This window comes from Propithecus coquereli, unplaced genomic scaffold, assembly GCF_000956105.1.
Source record: "Propithecus coquereli isolate 6110/MARCELLA unplaced genomic scaffold, Pcoq_1.0 Scaffold188, whole genome shotgun sequence".
Taxonomy (NCBI): Eukaryota; Metazoa; Chordata; class Mammalia; order Primates; family Indriidae; genus Propithecus; species Propithecus coquereli.
This window is the reverse complement of record NW_012143634.1, coordinates 5,583,731-5,604,909: the sequence shown is the minus strand read 5'-3', so window position 1 is coordinate 5,604,909 and position 21,179 is coordinate 5,583,731. Positions and strand designations below refer to the sequence as shown.

At 38.4% G+C, this 21,179-nt stretch overlaps 1 protein-coding gene across 1 annotated transcript in view; it reads right to left on the bottom strand.

Annotated features, from left to right (window-relative positions):
* Positions 1-315: 315 nt before the first annotated feature.
* The window catches only part of LOC105809041 (mediator of RNA polymerase II transcription subunit 14), a gene marked incomplete at its 3' end in the record, with an annotated part of 68,994 nt that continues 48,130 nt past the window's right edge, over positions 316-21,179 (bottom strand). Inside the window, exons 20-28 of the mRNA XM_012642800.1 lie at positions 20,145-20,297; positions 19,559-19,828; positions 16,178-16,318; positions 11,829-11,940; positions 7,405-7,536; positions 5,315-5,497; positions 3,043-3,278; positions 567-746; positions 316-473 (exon numbers count right to left, since the gene is read on the bottom strand). Coding sequence (XP_012498254.1) covers positions 316-473; positions 567-746; positions 3,043-3,278; positions 5,315-5,497; positions 7,405-7,536; positions 11,829-11,940; positions 16,178-16,318; positions 19,559-19,828; positions 20,145-20,297 — 1,565 coding nt within the window. The remainder of the gene's footprint in view (positions 474-566; positions 747-3,042; positions 3,279-5,314; positions 5,498-7,404; positions 7,537-11,828; positions 11,941-16,177; positions 16,319-19,558; positions 19,829-20,144; positions 20,298-21,179) is intronic.

Genomic DNA, 21,179 nt, shown 5'->3' with positions numbered 1-21,179 from the left:
TTTCATAATAAAAATGGAAAAAAGTACAAAAGAGGATGTGTAAACGATTTCATTTAAAAAGTATATGGTTTGATGAATGGACCATCCCTGGAAGGAGAGGAAAGCCACTGGTAACTCTGGTTGGACAGAGGATGGCTGGACAGGGACTGATGGGAATTGTCTCACTGTATCATCTTGTTTTAAATTCAAAAGATACAACAGAATTGTGTTACCTAGTCAAAGACAAATAAAATTTAAGTTAAAAATCAAGAATTTAAGAGAAAAATAGAAGTACATGAGTGAAGACCAATAAACACTGCTCCCACTAACTCTAACCTCCTCAAACAGATCTTGCTAGAAAAGTTATGTGTTTCTCTGTAACTTACCAGCTCCAGCTTCATAATGTGCACACAGTCCCTGAGGATGTGTGTAGGAGCTCCTAACAGCTTGGTGAAGGCTATTAACGTATTAGCTTTAAATGGTGGTCCTGCAACCTACAGGGATAAATAAAGCAAGTTACTCTTCATTCTACCTTGACTCTTCTGTTCCATTAACTATATTAAAATTATGCATTATTAAACACATACTCTTGTTTCAAAGAATTTCTCCAAAACTTGAAGTTCATCAGGTTTCCACTGTCCTGCGTTTTCAGGTGTCACTTTTAGCTGAAGTGTTTGGTTGGTTTTGGGACTCAGGGCTACTCTGCATTTCAGCGCGTCAGTTTTAAACATGATCACTCCAGGTTCATTGGAATTTATCAGCTGCAGCTGCAAAACAAGAAGGATGCATCAAATTAACGTGTAAATCAAAGAGAAAATAAAGAGGTTATTGAGAGAATTGTTTCAAAAGGAAAATAACTAAGCTGATACCAGTTCCAAAACAAAGGCACCTGGGCACTTAGCATCAACTGCTAGCAACATCACTAAAAGAGAGGCAGACATTATGTGCCTCTTGATGGATGACGTATTCTTGCAAAACAACAATGAAAAACTTGAGCCTGAATTCATTTAGTAGCTTGATCCAGACCGACGTGACAGAAAACACAAGGGTCCAAAAGAACATTTTAAATGATTCCAAAGGGAACCAACCAGCACAATCCAGACTGAGAAACTCTATAGGATAAATGACTTGGTTTCTTCAAGAAATAAATTGTGTAAGGAGAAAGAAAGAGAAACTGGGGTGGGGGATGGGGGCAGGCAACTGATAGTTTAGAAGGGACTTAAAAAAACTCATTTGGGTTCTGATTCAGACTATAAAAAATGAGATATAACTTGGGAAATCTGTACATCAACTAGATATTTGATGAAAAAGAAATTTTTTTAGGTATGAGAATGATACCTTTATTTTTTTAAAGAGTTCATACCTTTTAGGGATACATGTAAAACTTTTATGGATGAAATGATGTCTGGGATTTGCTGTGAAACAATCTGGGGAAGAAGTTATAGATGAAACAGTATTGGTATGCGTTAATTGTTGGAGGTGGATGATGACAGTATAGAGGTTCATTATACTATTCTCTCTCCTTTTATGCTGAACATTTCCCACAATAAGTCTTTTTAAAAAAATGGCACAAATGTAACTGTCCTTAAAACTGATGGCATCTGAATGTGGACTAGACCAATGTCAACATCTGTTATTATACAATAGGTAGGAATATTGGCAAGATGTTATTATTGGGGGAAACTCAGTGAAAGGTACAGAAGACCCTTGTACTTCTTTTTTTTTTTCAATTTCCTATGGATTTATAGTTATTTCAAAATAAAAATTTTAAACAACAACAACAAAAAAAATGGCACATTAGGAAAAAAAGAATAAAGAGTAAATTACAAAAGGTCAGATCTGGATTGGGTCCTTATTCTAGCCCAGGGGTTGACAAAACTTTTTCTATAAAGCATCAGGCTTTTTACCGTCTCTGTCACAACTACTCAATGATGCCATTATAGCTGAAAGCAGCTATAAACAATACATAAATGAATGGGTGTGGCTGCATTCCAATAAAACTTTATTTACAAAAACACGTGGTGGGCAGGATTTTGCCCCAGGGGCCATAGTTTACTGGCCCCTGTTCTAGCCTAGTACACTGATTATGCAGCTGAGCAAAATGACGTTCAAAGAGCTGAAAGTTTACATGGATTATAAATGGCAGAGTTGAGGCTAGATCCCGGGTCTGATGATTACATTTTGAATGCTAATTTATTCAACTTAACTTTTTTTTTTTTCAAATCTGAATATAAAGGTTGCAAAATGTCTTCGTGCGAACCCTGGAGTGGATATTTTAAACATTTACCATTTTGACTACCTCATTAATACATATATATATCAATAATAATAATAATTATAAATAATTAGTATGCATTGAATGCCAAGACATTATGCTAAGAGCTTTAATGAAATATCTCAAATTTCCACAACTGTTATCAATTAGGTAGACATTATTATCAGAAAGGTGAAGAAATTTGCCCAAGCACATACTAGCAGGTGGTATAGCTTGGCTACGAACCCAGATAGCCTGACCCTAGAACTGGTGTTCTCAACTATGAACTGTTCACAAGGGTGTCACCACAGGATAGAAGTCTTTTTCTATAAGGGCTTTAAAAATATTCAATTTCTCACATATTTAAAAAGCAGCTTTCATCCTTGTGATCATTAATAATTTTATTTTAATGGAAACTCAGATTCACAATCAGCCTGCCTTCAAGGGCACTCCAGAGGGCAAATAGTTACTCATATGCTATTCCCTGCAAGGCCAGGTGTGTACACACCTACACACAGGTGTGTACTGGTCCTATGTACTGTGGTGACCTACCTTCAGGTCCATGTTAGCCACATGACATGGCAGCCAGAGCACAGCAAACTATAAAATGCAGAAATATGTCAACGTAAGAATAAAAAAGAAAATAATGCAGTCCATTTTTAATGCTAGGGCAAGGTGAAAATCATAATTGTAACAAGTTGGTTAAAAGAAGTAAGGGAATGTTACTTTAGTTCAGATCCTATCCTGCAGGGCAATTTAGCATCCTGCCTTTGATAATCACCACTTAGAAGGTCATTAGGCACCCATACCGTCTCTTGTTGAATAATTCTTTGAAGGTGTCTTCTCATGATGACTGATCCAAGGAATCTCTCAAGTGGAGAACAAAGGTAACTACCTGCCAGGCCGGGCACAAGGCCTGGCGTTGGAGAGGGCAGCAGTAAAATGTTCAAGGCACTGTGAGTGAGGATGGTAGGAATGGATGCCGCCCAAGAGCGCTGAGGTAGTTTACGGGGTGGAGGCATGTTCGTTGGCATTGTTTGGGAACCTTTTGGGAAGGAAAACATGTCATTTCATTTACAAATACGTGCCATCTCATTCTTTCCTGTTTTGCTTTCATTATAAATCTTTGATATTCTAAATCAATCTGTACTGTTTTAGTAACTCCCTGTGGTATAACAATCATATATTAATACCCCATTAGCAAAAACAGGCAAAATCATTCTCCTCCCTGTATCCAGGTCCCCTTGCAATATGACTTTGAAGCAACTCCTTCAAAGGGTGGAGTCCATTTCTCCACCTGGAATCTAGCTGGCCTTGCAACCTGCTTCTGACCAAAAGAATGCAGTGGAAGTGACTCTGGGCTAGTTGTAAACCTAGGCTTCCACCCCCTCTCTTGGAACCCTGTCCAGCCACCATGTGAACAAGCCCCTGATCAAGTAGGAGACCACACAGAGCAGAGAAGCCTTGCCATCCAAGGCCATCTTAGACCACTCAGCCCTTAGCCAACCCAGTAGCTGACCACAGACACCATGAGTGAGCCCAGCAGAGCCTGGAAAAATCACCCAGTTGTGCTCAGACCAAGTTGCCAACCCGCAGAATTGTGAGCCAATATATGACTGTTGTTTTAAGCCACTGAAAGTTATGCAGCAACAGCTAACCAGTATATTTGTACAATTCTGTGTTAATTTGTGTGATACTGTGAAATATATATTTGGTCTTTGTCCCACCTCGTAGGCAAATAAATCCTAAAATCCTTGCAATCTTCAAAGGGATAAGTGTCTTTCCGTATGCTAACAAGATGACTGGTAGCTGGCAGACCCTAATTAGCTTCAGGATGGGGGCTGATCACGGGAAAGACAAAGCAGGATTAGAGGGTTGGAGCTTTCAGCCCGAATCCCCAACCTCAAGGGAGGGGAGAGGGGTTGAAGAATAAGCTGATCACCAATGGCCAAAGATTTAATCAATCATGCCCACGTGATGAGGCCTTCATAAAAACCCAAAAGGGAAGGGTTCAGAGAGCTCCCAGATAGCTAAACATGTGGAGGTTCTTGGAGGGTGGTACACCCAGAGAGGGCATGGAAGCTATGCGCCCCTTCCCACATGCCTCGCCCTATACATCTCTTTATCTGTGTATCCTTTGTAATATCCTTTATAATAAACCAATAAATGTATTTCCCTGAGTTTTGTGAGCTGCTCTAGCAAATTAACTAAACCTCAGGAGAGGGTCATGGGAACCCCCATTAGTAGCTATTCTGTCACAAAGGTAAAACAACCTGGGGCTTGCAATTGGTATCTGAAGTGGGGGATAGTCAACCTGTGGGATCTGACACTATCTTCAGGTAGACAGTGTCAGAAATGAATTGAATTGGAAGACACCCAAGTGGTGTCCACTGCAGAATTGATTGGTTGCTGGTAGGGAGAAATCCCCACATACTTCTTGGTGATCAGAGGTCAGAGGAAAAACAATTTGTTTTTCCTACAATTTACATAACTTTGTTAACTTAAGGTATCTTTTTTTTTTGAGACAGAGTCTCACTGTGTTGCCCGGGCTAGAGTGCCGTGGCGTCAGCCTAGCTCACAGCAACCTCAAACTCCTGGGACTCCCAGGTAGCTGGGACTACAGGCATGCGCCACCATGCCCGGCTAATTTTTTTTCTATATATTTTTTAGCTGTCCAATTAATTTCTTTCTATTTTTGGTAGAGACGGGGTCTCGCTCTTGCTCAGGCTGGTCTCGAACTCCTGAGCTCAAACAATCCACCCGCCTCGGCCTCCCAGAGTGCTAGGATTACAGGCGTGAGCCACCGCGCCTGGCCTTAAGGTATCTTTTAAGGTTCCATTTGGCAGTTAAAAGTTAGCAGCCATGAGAGAGGTATCGGACTTACTTCTGGAGGAGATATCCTCCTTTCTTATGTTTTGCCTGACTTTGTAAATTATGTTAACTGATTTACTAAATGGATAAAAGTTTAAGTTATTAAGTATCCCCACTCAACAAGTAGGTCATGACTTTCAAATGAGGATGGAATAAATTGGGTCACTTGTGAGTTATATTAAAAAAGAACATAAAAATGTTGATGCTCACTTGTGCCAGCTCGAGGGGAATGAGAAGCATCTGGAACTGGAGAATGTAGTGATGGGTTGGCTGGTGACATTCCAGGCATGCGTGTTGCTGGTGAGGGGCCAGACACTTGAGGTGACCCTGGCCAGTTACCTGCTCGTCCACTTGGTGACACCATAGTGTATGGGGAACTAGGGTCAAGAGTTCCTATAAAAAAAGTAAACAAATGACTCTGAAAACCTGTACTTTAATAACTGAAATTATTTGACCGCAAACTCTTACGGAGTAATAATTTTTTTCAATAAGATGCTTCACTGAAGCTTGATGCTTACCATGTCACACCTGAATCTCTACTTTGTGTAGTTAATGTACTTTTGAACATGATATAAGAATTAGAAAAATGAAAAGTCTGAGAAAGGATAAAATTTGCCTTCGCCCAAGGTTCAATATATGTAATATGCAACAATCTACTATTTATGTGACTATATGCTTGAAAATATCAAGCAATCGCAAAACTTCTTCAAGGGCAGAAATATTAAACTTTTAAACTAACCCTGAAAAATTATATTTTCATTCTACTCAAAGAAGGATGAGGAGAGGGAAACTTTCCATTTTCTTTATTTAGTAAAGGCTATACTGACTAAGAAACGAACCAAGAATCAAGTTTTGAAAGCAACTTCCTGAACAATTTGGTATTTAAATTTCACCCTGCAGATACATCAACGTATTATTTATACCCCTTTGTAACCAAATGACAAACTGAGAAAATACTTCTACCATATATATCAGAAAGTAAATGGTCTTTACTGATATAAAAAAAAAATCTTACAATATCAGTTAAAAAACCACAAGAACACAGGCAAAACATATAAAACTGGCAGGTATAAAATAAGAAACACCAAAGACCGATGAACAAAAAAAGGGTTCGATTTTACTAATACTCAAAGAAACACATTAAACAATAGATACGATTTTTCACCTATCAAAATGGCCAAGATTTTAAAAATTTATAATGCCCCATGTTGGCAATGATGTAGGACAACAGACATTCTTGTATGATGCTATAGGAAATTGGTACAGCCTTTCAGGTGAGCAATTTGCAGTATGTTTCGAAAGGTTTAGAATTTCTCAAACCCTTTGAGACAGCAATTGCACTTCTAGGAAACTTACTTAAGGAAATAATCATGGATGTGAGCAAAGATGGCATCACTTTTAATTGTGAAAAAATGAAAACATCCTAAACATATAATAGGAGAGCAGTTAAATCATGGTATGCTCAGACAAGGGAATACTATGAAGCCACTTGGTATGATGATGTAGAGTTTTTACTGACAGAAATGTTCCCACAAATATTAACAGAAGAAGTAAAAATCATACATGCTATATAGCTTAAAAACTGAGCAAGCTCTTTATGTTCTAATATGGCATGGTATTCATGATACATTAAATGAAAAAAGGCACTGAACACTATGTACGGTATACTGCGGTGTGTGTGTGGGGGTGTGTGGAGGGGAACACTTACATGATTTGTGTATGCATAAATCAGCTCTGCAAGAATTTATAAAAAATTAATAACACTAAATGTCTCCAAAGAGGAACTATGTGGTTGGTGAAATAAAAAGGAAACATTTGATTGACTACCTCTTCTATTCTTTATCTATGTGAATCAATTCAAAATAAAATTGAGTTAAAAAGGTAAAAAAAAAAAAAAACCTCAAATCTCAAAACAATTCATATGGTAGGGTACCCATTCTGGGGTGGGGGTAAGGGGTGGGAGGTATTTGAGGGGGGAGACAAGCAGATGGGTAGGGAGCAAGCGAGAACAACAGAGCTGAGAGGGCAGGCAAGCAGGGAGTGTGTGACAGGAAAAGCCAGGCAGAGCAAGGGAGAGAGAGGAAGACAGAGAGAAAGGGAAAGTCCAAAACAGAACAGACTAACTGGTCATTACTTCTGCATGGCGGGGTTCGGAAAAATTTATTTTCTTTTCGCTTGAGCAATACTTTTGCTATTTCCTCAACAGACAAGCGCTCATTTTACAGTAAGGTAATTTATTCAACAAAAATTATTTTCACGTCAAGATTTTATGCTATAGCGATTTCCATATATGGACTCACCATGTGGACTAGCAAAACTGGCCCCTGGTCCTATTGAGATTCCATGCGAGGATGGGGGAGGAGTTGGAACAAATGACGCTGGTGATGGGGCTCTCAAAGCCCCACTGGGGGAGCTGGCGGCATGCAGATTTCCTAATAAAGGAAAATAATTATAGATGATCTTGCAGGACACGTATTATGTCCTGTCCAAGGACCCCAAATTAAAAATCTCCCTACAGACTAACAAAGCGAGTAGTAAAGCTCCCATAAATAGTGCAAAGAAAAACTGGAAAGATTTCATTATTGAAAGAGAATGCTCAATTCCATGGGCCCAAATTCTAGCTTTATATTGACTGACTGAAAAAAAACATATCTGGTGTACTTTTTATTCACTCACTCATTCAACAAATAGGCTTGAATGCCAACTTCATACAAAGAACTGTTATAGACACTGGGCATGCAGCAGTTAACAAAAGAGACAAAAATTCCTGCCCTTATGGAGTTTATATTCTAGTAGAATAAGAAAAACAAATATATGTCAGGTAGTGGTAAGTGCTATGAAGAAAAACAGAGCAGGGTAAGGGGGTGATATTGTGCAGTGGTGGAGGTGGGTATTGTTCTTTATATATAGCAATCAGAGAAGACCTAAGAAAGGGGATATGTGAACCGAGACATGAAGAAAATAAAGGATACTGCATGAGGATATCCAGGGTATAAGATATTCCAGGCAAACAGAGAGCTAGTGCGAAACTTGAAAGGTGGAAGCAGTTATAAATAACAGGGAGGAGGCCAGTGTGGCTGGAACAGAGTGAGCAAGGGTGAGGGAGGAGTGGGAGGCCAGAGAGGTTGGGGGTAGAGGGGGTGAGGCCTAGATCACATGGGGACTTGCAGGCCACTCTACGGACTTAGGGTTTACTCTGAATGAATGGGAAGCCAGGGAAGAGCTTGGGGAGGGTGTCAAGAACTAACTTCTGTCCCAGAAGGATCACTTAGCTGCTGTGGGACAAACAGACTATAGAGCAAGGGAAGGGGTAGATGGGCAGGAAAACCAGTTAGAGGTGATTGCAATAATCCAGCTGAGAGAGGGCTAGTGGCTTGGGCAAGGGTGACAGAGGTTAAGGTAGTGAAAAGTGGTTGGATTCTAGGTAAATTCTGAAGATAGAGCTGACTATTTGGTAAGTGACTAAATGAGAGTATCAAAGAAAGAGGAGCCCAGCATGACTCTTAACAGTTTTGGCCCAAGTAGCAAGAAGGAAGGGAATGCCATTTACTCAGCTTGGGTGTCTGGGGGAAGACCAGCACTGGTGGGTGAGGGGATCAGGAATTTAGTTTCAGCCATGCTGAGTTTCAGGCATCTACTAGACATTATGTGGAAATGCTGAATAGCTAGAAAACACTGGACTAAAATTCAAGGGAGAGGCCTAGATTGGAGATATAAAAACTGGGAGACATCAATTTAAAGATAGTATTCAAAGCCACACGTCTAGTTTTAATTTAGGATTATGAAAGGGGGAACTATGGCTACCAAAACTATGAATAAATGCAACATGTAAATACTTGCTACATTACCGTAACTATCTTTAATATCAGGTTTCAAATTCTCTACTACAGTTGTCCCCTCTTTATCCATGGAACATGTTCTAGGACACCCAGTGGATGCTTGAAACCTCGGATAGTGCCAAACCCTCTATATACATACTGTTTTCCCCTATACATATGATAGTTTAATTTATAAATTAGGCACAGAAAGAAATGAACAATAACTAGAAACAAAACAGAACAATTATATAGACTGTAACAGTAGTTATGTGAACCTGCTTGCTCATGCTGTCTCTCTCTCTCTCTCAAAATATCTTATTACATTGTACTCATCTATTTTTGGGCTGCAGCTGACCTTGGGTAACTGAAACATGGAAAGTGATAAGGATGCACTACTATATTATTTGAGATAATTTCATATTTTTATGTTCTATAATACCTAAAGCAATGCCTTACATTTAATACATATGTTGATCAACTTGATTAACCTTCAATTGCTATATTTACTTATTTAGCTGTATGATCTGGACAAGTTTTCCTCCATAAAAATGGGGATAATAATAGGACCTATACCATAAGTTTGCTGTGAGGATTAAATAAGTAAAGTGCTTAGAATAGGGCTTGGCACACAGTAAGCACTATATACCTGTCTACTACTATAATTATTTCAAAATAATTATTTTCCCTTCCTACTATGCAAAAGTAATCTCAACTCATATCCTAAAGATACACTCCCCTGGGGTTCTATGATCCTGTTTCCCTACTTCCTCCCCAGGTGCTCCTTCGCCACTGACCTACAGGTACTCCTAGGGCCTGAGCTTGTCTACCCACTCGGGCTTCAATGAGTCTATCATCTGTGCTCTAACTATCTCTGATGAGCCACAGGCTCATATGCCTACTGGGCATTTGGAAGTCTTTGGGGATTTGCAAAACCAACAGGTTGAAGAGCACTCCCTGTGACATCTGCCCCTCCACCACTCATCTCTCAGTTGTGCAAACAACCCAGACCAACCCCTACTAAAGTCCCACAGTGGCTTCCCATTACCCATACAATAAAGGCCAAAATCTTGAACAGAGTCCCGTCTCTTCATGCGCCAGCCATTCAGGACAGTCTATCATTCTCTGGGACTTCAGCTTCCACACACCCCATGCATTTTACCTGAAATACCCTCCTCATCTGTGTTCCTGCACCTGGATAACTCTGACACATCCTTCAACTTAACCAGTGTTGAGGGGAGGTAGGCAAGCAAGGCATCTCCAGAAAAGAAATAATCAAACCCCCTTGCCGAATGCTCTTTCAGAAGCCTGAGTGACCCCCTCTGACTCACCACATTTTTTCTGTGCATTACAGATGAAGACTGTTTATCTAGGAATCTAAACAGAGGAAGCACAACCCCTCTCAAAAAAAAAGGGAATTTAAAGATTTTTAAAATGAAGGTCTATTTTTTTTTTAAAAAAAAAACCCACACTACTGAAGTAATTTGAAGAGCAATCTGAATAGCTGAGGGTGAGACATGTATTGGGGGTGGGATCTGCCAGGATGTGAGTGCCTAGGCAGTGCTAGATCGATTAGCCCAATCTGGGCAATAAGGCAGATTATAATGGGCTGGTCAAAGAGGCATTTGTCTTCTGCCAGTCTCCAGACCAAACACTTTATGTGAATTATTTCCTTCAATTCTCACATCTCTAAGCAGAAAGTTTTACATTATTCTCATTTTACGAATGGAATTAGCTGGTTAACAAGTGATGTCCCTACACTTCACATCTGCAAAGTAGCAGGTTCTGCTGGTGAATACAAATTTCTCATATATACATGCATACATATATAAGGATTTTTTGTATTTTATAAAGGAAAAAAGTATGCATTGCAAATTCTGCTTTTCAATGTGAAAACTTAAAAGCAAATATATTGGTCAGGTTTGTCACTCAAAAATCAGGATTTTATGTATTTTCGTGTTTGCCCTGTTTTCTGATAAGCCCAAATGCCTTCAATTGGTACAAAACTACTTAATGTTGATTGGACTAATATATTTATAGTAAATAAAAGGTTTTTACTACACATATGCTTTTAAAAATTATTTCTTATATTTTACATCCCACATCTTTTACACTAAAACTTATTTTTAAGAAAACATCATTATGCTCTGGAAATATGATTAATGAAGAACAGATTAAGCATGGGACCTGGCAGGCAAGGGGTAATCTCCCCAAGAAATCTGATACCCTTCTTCCTTGCTAGATAGTAAGCTTGAGAGCAGGGCTGGTATCTGGCTCACTGCTGAATCCTCAGGACTAGGCAACATTAGGCACAGAGCAAGTGCTTAAGAGATCCCACTGAATCTTTCAGTTAAAAGTAAAAAGTTGGCATCCTCAAGAACTTTTATGGGACAATTCATGCGGCCACCAACAAAGCCATTTTGTCTGGACAAGCAGGCTGTGCACTGTCTAACTCTTGGGCTTGGGGCAGGCTACCCTTCACATATACCAGGGCTTGGCAAACCTTTTCAGAAAAGCAGCTATAGATACTACATAAACAGGTGTGGCTGTGTTCCAATGAAACTCTATTTATGAAAACAGTTGGTGAGCAGCGTTTGGCCCACAGACCTTAGAGTTTGTTAACAGTGTGACATAGATCATGTCATGATTAGCACTGCCTGAAGTTGTGCTGTGAGCCTGGCTCTGGGTGACAACACCTTCACTTAATTCAAACCTTTTAAAGTGCTCCTCAACCATGAACACAGATTTCACAACCCTGCCATAATGAATGAATGGCAACTATCTAGCCACAGGCTAGAAAGGGAATTCTCTCTGAAGCCTGAGGCTAGATGTATAGGGCTTCTCAATGTGTTACATGTATGTGTGTTTTGGATTTGAAAATTGAACATGACAAGAGAGTAATATCTTACCTGGAGACTGTGTGTGCATCATAGAGGGAGACTGATTAACCGTGCTGTGATAAGATGTAGGGGGTGAAGTAAGAGGATAAGCGCCTGACGTTCCTGGCTGCTTTGAAAATGGCTGAAAAGAAGAAAATTAAATGTTGGTAAATGGCCAATTGGAGACAGTATGAGTCTGGCTTTCCCAAATTATAGCTACAGTGTTAACATTTATATATGTCACTGGTTACCAAATAGGAAACATGAGTTATGAAAGCGTGCAAAATACACATCAACAACACAAGTCTTTAAAAACTCTTTACAATGTTTAAAAAATAGCAACATCCTCATTCCTGACCTTGCAATGCCATTGCTTCCTATACCTCAAGATGTTTTTTTGCTCATTTTATCTACCATATCACTGATTTTATCTGTATCACTTATCTACCATTTCATTGATTGTAAGATATTTTTCCCCCATATTCTAACATCTCTGAAATCAGGTTGTGTCTTTCAATTCATGGCATGTTAGTTTAACTGGCAGTGTTTTTTGAGTCAATGAAATATAGTAGTGTAACCTTTATCTACTCTACTCACCTTTATCTTCATCTCTAGTAACAAAAAACCAAGGACAATCTAATTACCTTCCTCGTCTACTTTTAAAAATTGAGGTTTGAATCACATATAGCACAGAAATTTTAAATGTACAGATTGACAAATTTTTAAAAATGTAAATACCACAGAGATCAAGATACTGAAGAGCTTAACTAGCATCCCAGGGGTCTCCCTTACATGCCATCCAAGGTCTTTATTGCCTCCCCAAAGGTAAGCACTATTCCAACTTCCATCACTTAAGCTTAGTTTTGCCTCTATTTGTCTTTCATATGAATATTGAATGTACTCTCTATAGTGTCTAGCTTCTTTAGCTTAATATTATCTCAGTGAAATTCATCCAGGACGCTGCATGTAGCAATAGTTTGTTTTTTCATTTCTGTAAAGTATTCCACTGTATGAATATGGGCTGATTTATTCATTCATTCTACTGTTGCTGGATATTTGGGTTGTTCATAATTTTTTGGATAAATAATGTTGCTATAAACATTCTTGTGTTTTGTGATGCATTTCTGTTACATGTCCACCTAAGAGTAGAATCGTGAAATCACAGGTATGCATGATGTTTAGCTTTAGCACTCTGAAATATTGCTAAACAGTATTGCCAGGTAGTTGTACCATTTTACATACCTTCTAGTAGTAAATGAGGGTTTCAGTTGCTCCTAATACCAAATGCTGGCAAGAATTATCAATTTTTTTCTTAAAGCCATTTTTGTGGGTGTGGAGTGTTATCTCACCTTTTTGTTTTTAATAAAATACAATATTTGTTGTCACAGTGCTATTAATACAAATTGACTTCAAAGAGGATCATTTTAAAATACCAAATAATCCAGCCAGCTATGTTGACATGCATAAAATTATTTTTCTTTAAAAAATTTAAAAAAAAACCTGTGTTTTGAAATCTAGTTTTCTTGAGGCCCTCAGAGCACAATTTCCCCTGATAATTGTGGTTCGGTCCCCTGCCCAACTGCTACATTTCTTTCTTCTTGTGCTGGGTTAATCTCATTACACACACACACACACGTATACATATATAACTTAAATTATATACATATACACGAAATACACAGTTCCAGGGTCTATGGGGCCTTGGGGGAATGTAGAGGTTTCTTACCTGCTGCCCACCTGGACTTCTCACTGTGGTGTTAATTTGTATTTCTGATGCCAAATGATATCTGAATAGCTTTTCTGTGTTTACTGGCCATTTGGACATCCTCTTTAGTGAAATGCCTTGAATCTTTTACCCATTTTTAAAACTGAGTTGTCAGCTGTGTGTGGTGGCTCACGCCTGTAATCCTAGCACTCTGGGAGGCTGAGGCGGGAGGATCGCTCGAGGTCAGGAGTTCGAGACCAGCCTGACCAAGAGTGAGACCTCGTCTCCACTAAAAATAGAAAGAAATTAGCCGGACAACTAAAAATATATATAGAAAAAATTAGCCAGGCATGGTGGCGCATGCCTGTAGTCCCAGCTCCTCGGGAGGCTGAGGCAGGAGGATTGTTTGAGCTCAGGAATTTGAGGTTGCTGTGAGCTAGGCTGATGCCATGGCACTCTAGCCCAGGCAACAGAGCAAGACTCTGTCTCAAAAAAAAAAACAAAAACAAAAAAAAACAACAAAAAACTGAGTTGTCTATTTTTTTTTTTTATTACTGATTCTTCCTATACTATTTTAAAGAAATTATAGAATTCAGGCTAACTCATAAGCTACAAAATCATATATTCACCTGTATCATTTTATCCAATAATGTACAATGTACTTTTCTTTTTGGAGATGTAAGCCGTGCTACCTTATAATTAAAACTATGATATTCCTAAGCTTTTATATTTTCTTCCTTTCCTTTCTCATGGACTACCTTATGGAGTAAAACTGTGCATTTTATATAAAAGAAGAAAAGCTACCTGTTAACATCAAGCAAAATGTACATGAATCCCTTTATGAACATTTTTTCCTCACAAATGTCTTATCAGGGAGATTAACAGTTTATAATTAAGAGTATAAAGTAAATATCTGGTAAACAGAAAAGAATTGAAACTGAAACTGTTCAATAAAATGCTCCATCCTTACGAGTACCTAAAGCCAAAGCCACTGACTAAAGATGTTTAGCCATAGCAGATGAATATTCTTTTAAAAGAATTCTGATTGGTATTAAATGTCAAACTTTTTAATTTAAAAACAAAAAGCTCTGCTTACAGGTTGGATAGAGAGCAAGAATGAGCAGAAAATTCCTAAAGTTTTCACAAAGTGAAAAATTATTCTAACTTTTCTAGAATATCCTACTTTTCTCCGATCTACACATTTCTAATCCTTCTGCCTTACCCTGTAACTGTTTTCCCAGTTAACAATCTCATGTTCAATATGAAATGCCACTGGTACTTAGATCTTAGTAAAATCAGAATATCTAATAAACCAGCACTATAGGCTCTGTGTCAGACTATGATTTTTTCAGTGACCAAAATCATTGTAGAGGGGCCACTAAATGACTTATTTGGGGAGAAGGAGAGAGCATAATGGACCTCATTCTCCCTCCATTCCCCCTATAACATTGGCCCCACTACGGCTGTCATCACCAGCCAGCCCATCTTGGTTACTTCTTTCCCCCAAAGACATGGCTCATCTCCTGCTCCATATCAGGTACAGAAAAGACCTGCAATGCAAGAAAGTGGCTTCCACAAGAAAAAGGCTGCTCTGGCATCTGCTGGGCCAAGGCACTTCTCTAATAATGGTAGCCCAGCATCCTCAGAGGGCTAGTACCTCATTCGAGTCAGTGTCTGTCCCAAGAGCCTCACACCTTGGCTACATGGAGGCATAGAGTTTTACTGAGCTTCCCTGCATTTTTATGAAGGTCTAGAAAGAAAATAGATATCAAGGCAAGAAGCCCTAAATAGCTGCCAGGGACAATACACCTTCTACAAAACCCTCCTTCTGGTAAGAATCTAGTACTTTGTCAAAGACGTAAACATTGGAAAGGTGCAGTTACTAAGTAGCCAGACCAGAAGCTAGGCAATAAAACAAGCAGGAGCTGGTTCCAAGCAATGCTGTTTCATGAAAGCTTCTGTGTGAGAAGCAGTGTAAACCAAAAGAGCCTTGCCTACAGGTTGTATGTTCACACACAACTAAAAATGGAGCTACTGACGACTTCAGCGCAGAGTCCACAGCCACAACAAGTATTTTCCAGGCTAGGGAGTCATACGGGACTGTTGAAGGTGTAAAAGATCACTGGTCACCCTCTATTTAAGGAGGGTCAGTGTCAGAATGACAGGCCTACGGGCCTGTTCAACTCTCAGACATGTGAAGGTGAAAGGACAGAACTAAAAGCTCTTATGATTGGCTTATCCAAATGGTCTAGAGGACAGAACCCTGGAAATTTGTATACCTGCTCTCTGTAGGAGTCCCTAACAATCACCACTAGATATTTAGTTCACTGTGCTCTACTTTAATAACACTTATCTTTCAAGACATGGTGAGGATGCTTTCCCAAAGATCTCCTCAGATCCTCCAGATAATGTTTCCATCCTTGGAATTACGCAGCATCATTTTCAGCGCATGGGTTATCTGAGTGTCTGAGGTTAACACTATTTCCAACACTATTCACTTTCCATCACTAGAAGTCTCCTCATCTCCCTCTGTAACTATTTTTTCATGAGGAATTCCTGGGCATCTTGGGCCCACCAAGGACCTCTTTGCCTTTCAACAAAGAAGCCCTGACACCTGTAGAACTTGTGAAGTTACAGAAACGTGATACCATTTGGAATTTCAGATAGACATTACCTGTTGCTGGGGTGGTGGCTGGAGTTGTGATATTAAAGAATCCATCATATCTCCTCCTATAGGAGAAGGGGGATTATCATCCTCATTTACAGACCTCCTTCGAGCATCCTGATTGCTGTCAACAAACATATTCAGGAACGTCTATGGATATAAACAGGTAAAATTTAGATTAGTTTACCTAACTTCAGTAAAATATTTTTAATCATTTAGAGTATTTAAACAGAAACAAACATTATGTCCGTCCCTGAAAACCATTATTGGGACAACCTAGAAGAGATACTGCTAACTATGAAGGAAGAGGGAAGTTGCAGAAAACAATTAACAATAAAAACATTTCAGTAAAAAAAAAATCATATAGAATAAGAAGTACTGTGCAAGCAAAAAGTCGAAGAAAGAAATACACCCTGGCACCTCTTACTGCCAGGGCAAAACATTTTCTTCTTAACTTCTGACCTAGAAATAGGAGGAAAAATGAAAAGATGTATGTTGGCCATAACTTCAATGCTTGGAAATTTTCCCATTTAGTGAAAGCTCTCACTTTTTAAGCTAGAAAATATGTCAGGAAAACTGAATAAGAAACTAAGCCAACCTTTTCCTTCTTATATTATATAATTTCATCTTGAACCATCAAGAGTAGAACAGCTTTGTGTTATAGGATATGTCATCAAAAATTGAGCAAGGCTACCAGAGTTTCTGTTTCACATACAGATTCTCTTTCTTTTGACACTCCACACCTTCCCAGTCTTCAAAAATGTATATCATAAGCTTATGAGAATCACTAGAAAGCTATTAAAAGTACACAGTTTGACTTTTAATTAAAGATGATGGGTTCACAACATACATTTCATCAAATTTAAAGCAGTAAGTCACAAAGACAAAAAGAATGGGAGAAAAAATAGCAATACATTCTGGAGGCTGCAAAGCAGACGGCTGAGTGGTAAGTGAACCATCTGATGTGAAAAAGTTGTATCCTAAGCAAGCTGTGGGGCAAGCCAAGAAGCAAAGCTATTTCCATCCAGATCCCCGAGACACTTTGGAACTGGTAGCACCATATACTTCTGGAAATGGGAGTGAAAGTGAGACTAAAAACAGAAGGACTGGGTGAAAGTCCCTTTAAGAGACACTTAAACCCACCCAGATCTTCTGTCACTCTCACTGAGCTCAGCCGATCTCTCCCACCCTAGAGGAGGATCTCTGATTTGGAAGACTCCAGGATCTGAGTAGAGTACTATATTAAAAATGGAGATTAAAGTCTACATACTGAAAGTGGCAAAAACTAGTTTTCTTCTTTCATTTGACATCTCCAAAACTGGGAGCCAGATGCATACCATCTATGCAGAAGACCTGGATACTCTTGATACTCATACCAGCCCAACAAAAGACCTAAAGCTACTGACATCAGGAGTTTCCCAAAGAAATGGCCCAAGCGGATCACCCTGCAATGAAGACCTCAGTCAGTCAGTCTTACCTTTAAATAAGAGCAGAGAGTTAAGACTCGCTTAATATTTGAGGAGAGACACTAACATGAAAGAAATCAAACTCTCCCCAAAAGCAAGGTAGATAAAATGGAGATTATGTAGGAAGAGGTAGGAGAAGATAATGTACCCATATAAGAACAGGATGTCACAAAATGAACATTTAGAAACAAAAACGAGCTCTTAGAAAATTTTTAAAAGATGGCCAAAAAAAAAAAAAATCTTGGCAGAAATGAAAAATAGAAGGATTTGAAGAAAAAAATGAGGTATCTCCCAGAAACAAAGAGACAAAAAACAGAAGAGATAAGAAAATTAGAGGACAAGTCCAGGATACTCAACATCAGAATAGTAGGAGTACATGAAAGAGCTAACAGAGAAAACAAGGAGAAGAATTGAGAAATAATGCAAGGAAATTTCCCAGAGCAAAAGGATCGTAAGTTTTCAGATTGAAAGAGCTCACCCAAGTCACACATGGTTCAAGAATTAGAACAGCATTAAATATCTCAATAGTCACAATGGAATTGAGAAGACAATAAAGCAATGCCTTCAAAATTTTTACAGAAAATGATTGCAACTTAGAATTCTACACATAGCCACTTTTAATTAGATCAGGGTAAACCAAACATGCTTTCAGACATTCAAGGTCTCAAATTAACCTCCCATGTACCTTCTCTCCATTAAAACAATGAAGTGAACCAAGAAAAAAAATGGAGTCTAAGCCACAGGCCATGCAACACAAGAAAGATGTGAAGGAATCTCCCCTTCATCCTTCTGCAAATTCCTAAGTCAAAACTGTGCAAAAGGCATGGAGCGCTACCAGTCCAAACTGCATCAGGTCGGAGGACTGTCAAAGAGATTTCTTCAATTTCTTCAAGATGAAACCAATAAGGTATCTGATATGTAATGTACTGAAGGGAGAGTTATGTAACCGGGAGAGAGTTTAAGGCTGAATGAGTAAGAAAACTAAGCAAAAAAAAAAGAGAGAAAACAAAACAAAACCGACACACACATACACACAAGAGCAAATTAATTCCCAGGAAAATAAAATGTTGAGCAAGAAAGGAAATGTAATCATCGCAAACTTAGAGTAGCAGTGTCTACGTATTCATAATGATGCAAACACTGAAAATAATCTAATCAAAATTGCTGCCTATGTTATGAAGATAGGAGGAAAGAAGAATGTGTTTATATATGGGGAGTGGCCTGGAAGGGAGAAAGTGTATACAAAAAAATAATTTAAAAAGAATTAAATCCTCATCTTCCATTGTGAGAATCAGATAATGCCCTCAACCAAAAAGTTAACAGATAGCCATGTAAGCATGCTATTTAGAGATAAGGATATAAATACCAAGAGAATCAGCTATATAAGAGTTGAAAACAGTAGCATCTGGGGAACAGGAAAATGGCAAGAGTGGGTTGCAAGACAGGAGACTATTTTTCAAAACAAGCCTTTTGGAACTATTTGACTCTAAACTATAAACACACATAACTGAGCTATCACACCAGAATCTCCAAGGGTTGTGGCCCAGGACCTTACATTTTAAAAAAGCATCATAGTTGAACTGATGACCAAACCTTTTTGATAATCAGTGATAAAGATTACTTTTAAAGTTCCTTAAAGTTTCAAATAGCAAACAAATATGACTCTCTTCAGTATCTTCACCTTACTCATCACAGGGTAAAGAAATAGAGGAAAGGATTTTTAACCATCTCGTATACAAAGACATAGCACTTTATCAGAACTTCTAGGTCCTTCAGAATGAGGTTGCAGAGACAATGAATTAACATTGCTACTTATTAAATTTAAACAGGAATTTGTTGCTGTTCCCCATTATTTCCTCCTCAAAGGAATTATTTTAGAGATCATTTTTATGTTTACTCATGCTATAACACTAAAGTCTGTTACCTTTAGTCCTGGTGCAGGATAAAAACCTTCAACTAATTTGCTGTTATCAAAAAGACTATAGGCACCATCCCGTATTGCCACGACACCTCGACTCCGGCAGTATATATCAATGCAATACATGTTCCTGAAGGCCAGTCTGATGTGCGTGGACGACTGTGGCAGAATGGAGAAGCACTGGTAGGCAGTGTTGGTTCTCTGGGTCAAGCCCAACATTGGCACAGTGGGGAGTTTGTTGATGGCATTTAATGGAGCCTGAGTATCAAACAGTACCTACAAGGACCAAACACAATGAGAGCAACCATTTTTTGTACAAATGCTAAAACCTCAGAATTTTCAATGTATAATGGTCACAAATGAGACAATGTCCTTCTGGCACATTCCATAAAACGTTCCCTTGAAGAGAATGCAAACTAGATCACTATGTCCACACTGAATCAAGGAAAATTCCCCCAAAAGCATTCAAGATATAAAAGGCAAAGTCACCAGCCTTAATCATTAAAGAAAAGTTCACATGATTTTTTTGAGGAGTTTTGCATGAGACACTAATACTAAGTCTTATTTTTAGACAGAAAATAAACTTAATTACCTGTAATAACTGAACCACATTTGGTGTTTTGTTGAACATTTCCTGAAGTTGATGGAGAATGGTATTGTGACAGTTACTGCAACCTGAGTTTGGGCCAACAGTTCCCAAAGAAATGTGAAATTTCTGATGGATGGAATTCCACTGGATACTAATCTAAATCCAAGAGATTACATGTTTCAGAAACTGAGAAAGTAAGAGATTTCAAGTAGAAGAAAAAATGTTAAAATGCAAAATGCCAAAAATCTAAATGAGGGTTTTTGAAAACAAGTAATAAAATAAGACTAGATTCAAACTCCAGATGTGCTGTTAACATGGACCAGTACACTGCCTGAGCATGTCAGCCCTCTTCTACTAAATAAAACGCAAAGAGAAGGCATTAAAGAAAAAATTTTGATTAAACTTTATTTGAAAATTATCATTAGTGTTTTTTATTTTTCATTTTTCTCTTGAATTGAAGAAGAGTCACACTTTTGGTACCATCAACTAAGAAGCACTATCATAAAAAAGAAGGAAGCTACCCCCAACACAGATGCATTTAGTTATTAGATTTTCAAACATTCAAGTAATTTCTGACATTACTTGATGTGGAAGAGTCCAGAGAGAAGCCGGCTGGCTCGATTTTTATACCAAATTTCTAGGACTTTACATATGGGGTGGGGAAAAAAAGTAAGAAACTGTAGATTATAGGGAATACATTCAAGATTAAGGTAAGATCAAACAATGTTAACATTCATGTGGCCAAAAGCAAAAACATACCATACTGTTCATAACCATTCATACATAATCTTCCTTGTAATAATCACACAGCCAAGCAGATTTGGAATCAATGAAGAAAAAAGTACAAGCACCCAAAGTACATTACCTTGTCCAAAACTCTTCAAGATCATATACCCTATCAGAGGGTAGTATTTTTGATTTCAATTTTAAAGAGTTAAGCATAATAGTACACTATAGTATATCAATAAAGCATTTAAAATTGACCATTTGATCCCTGATTTTTACTTGAGCCCTTACTTATTTTAAGGTAGTTTTCAT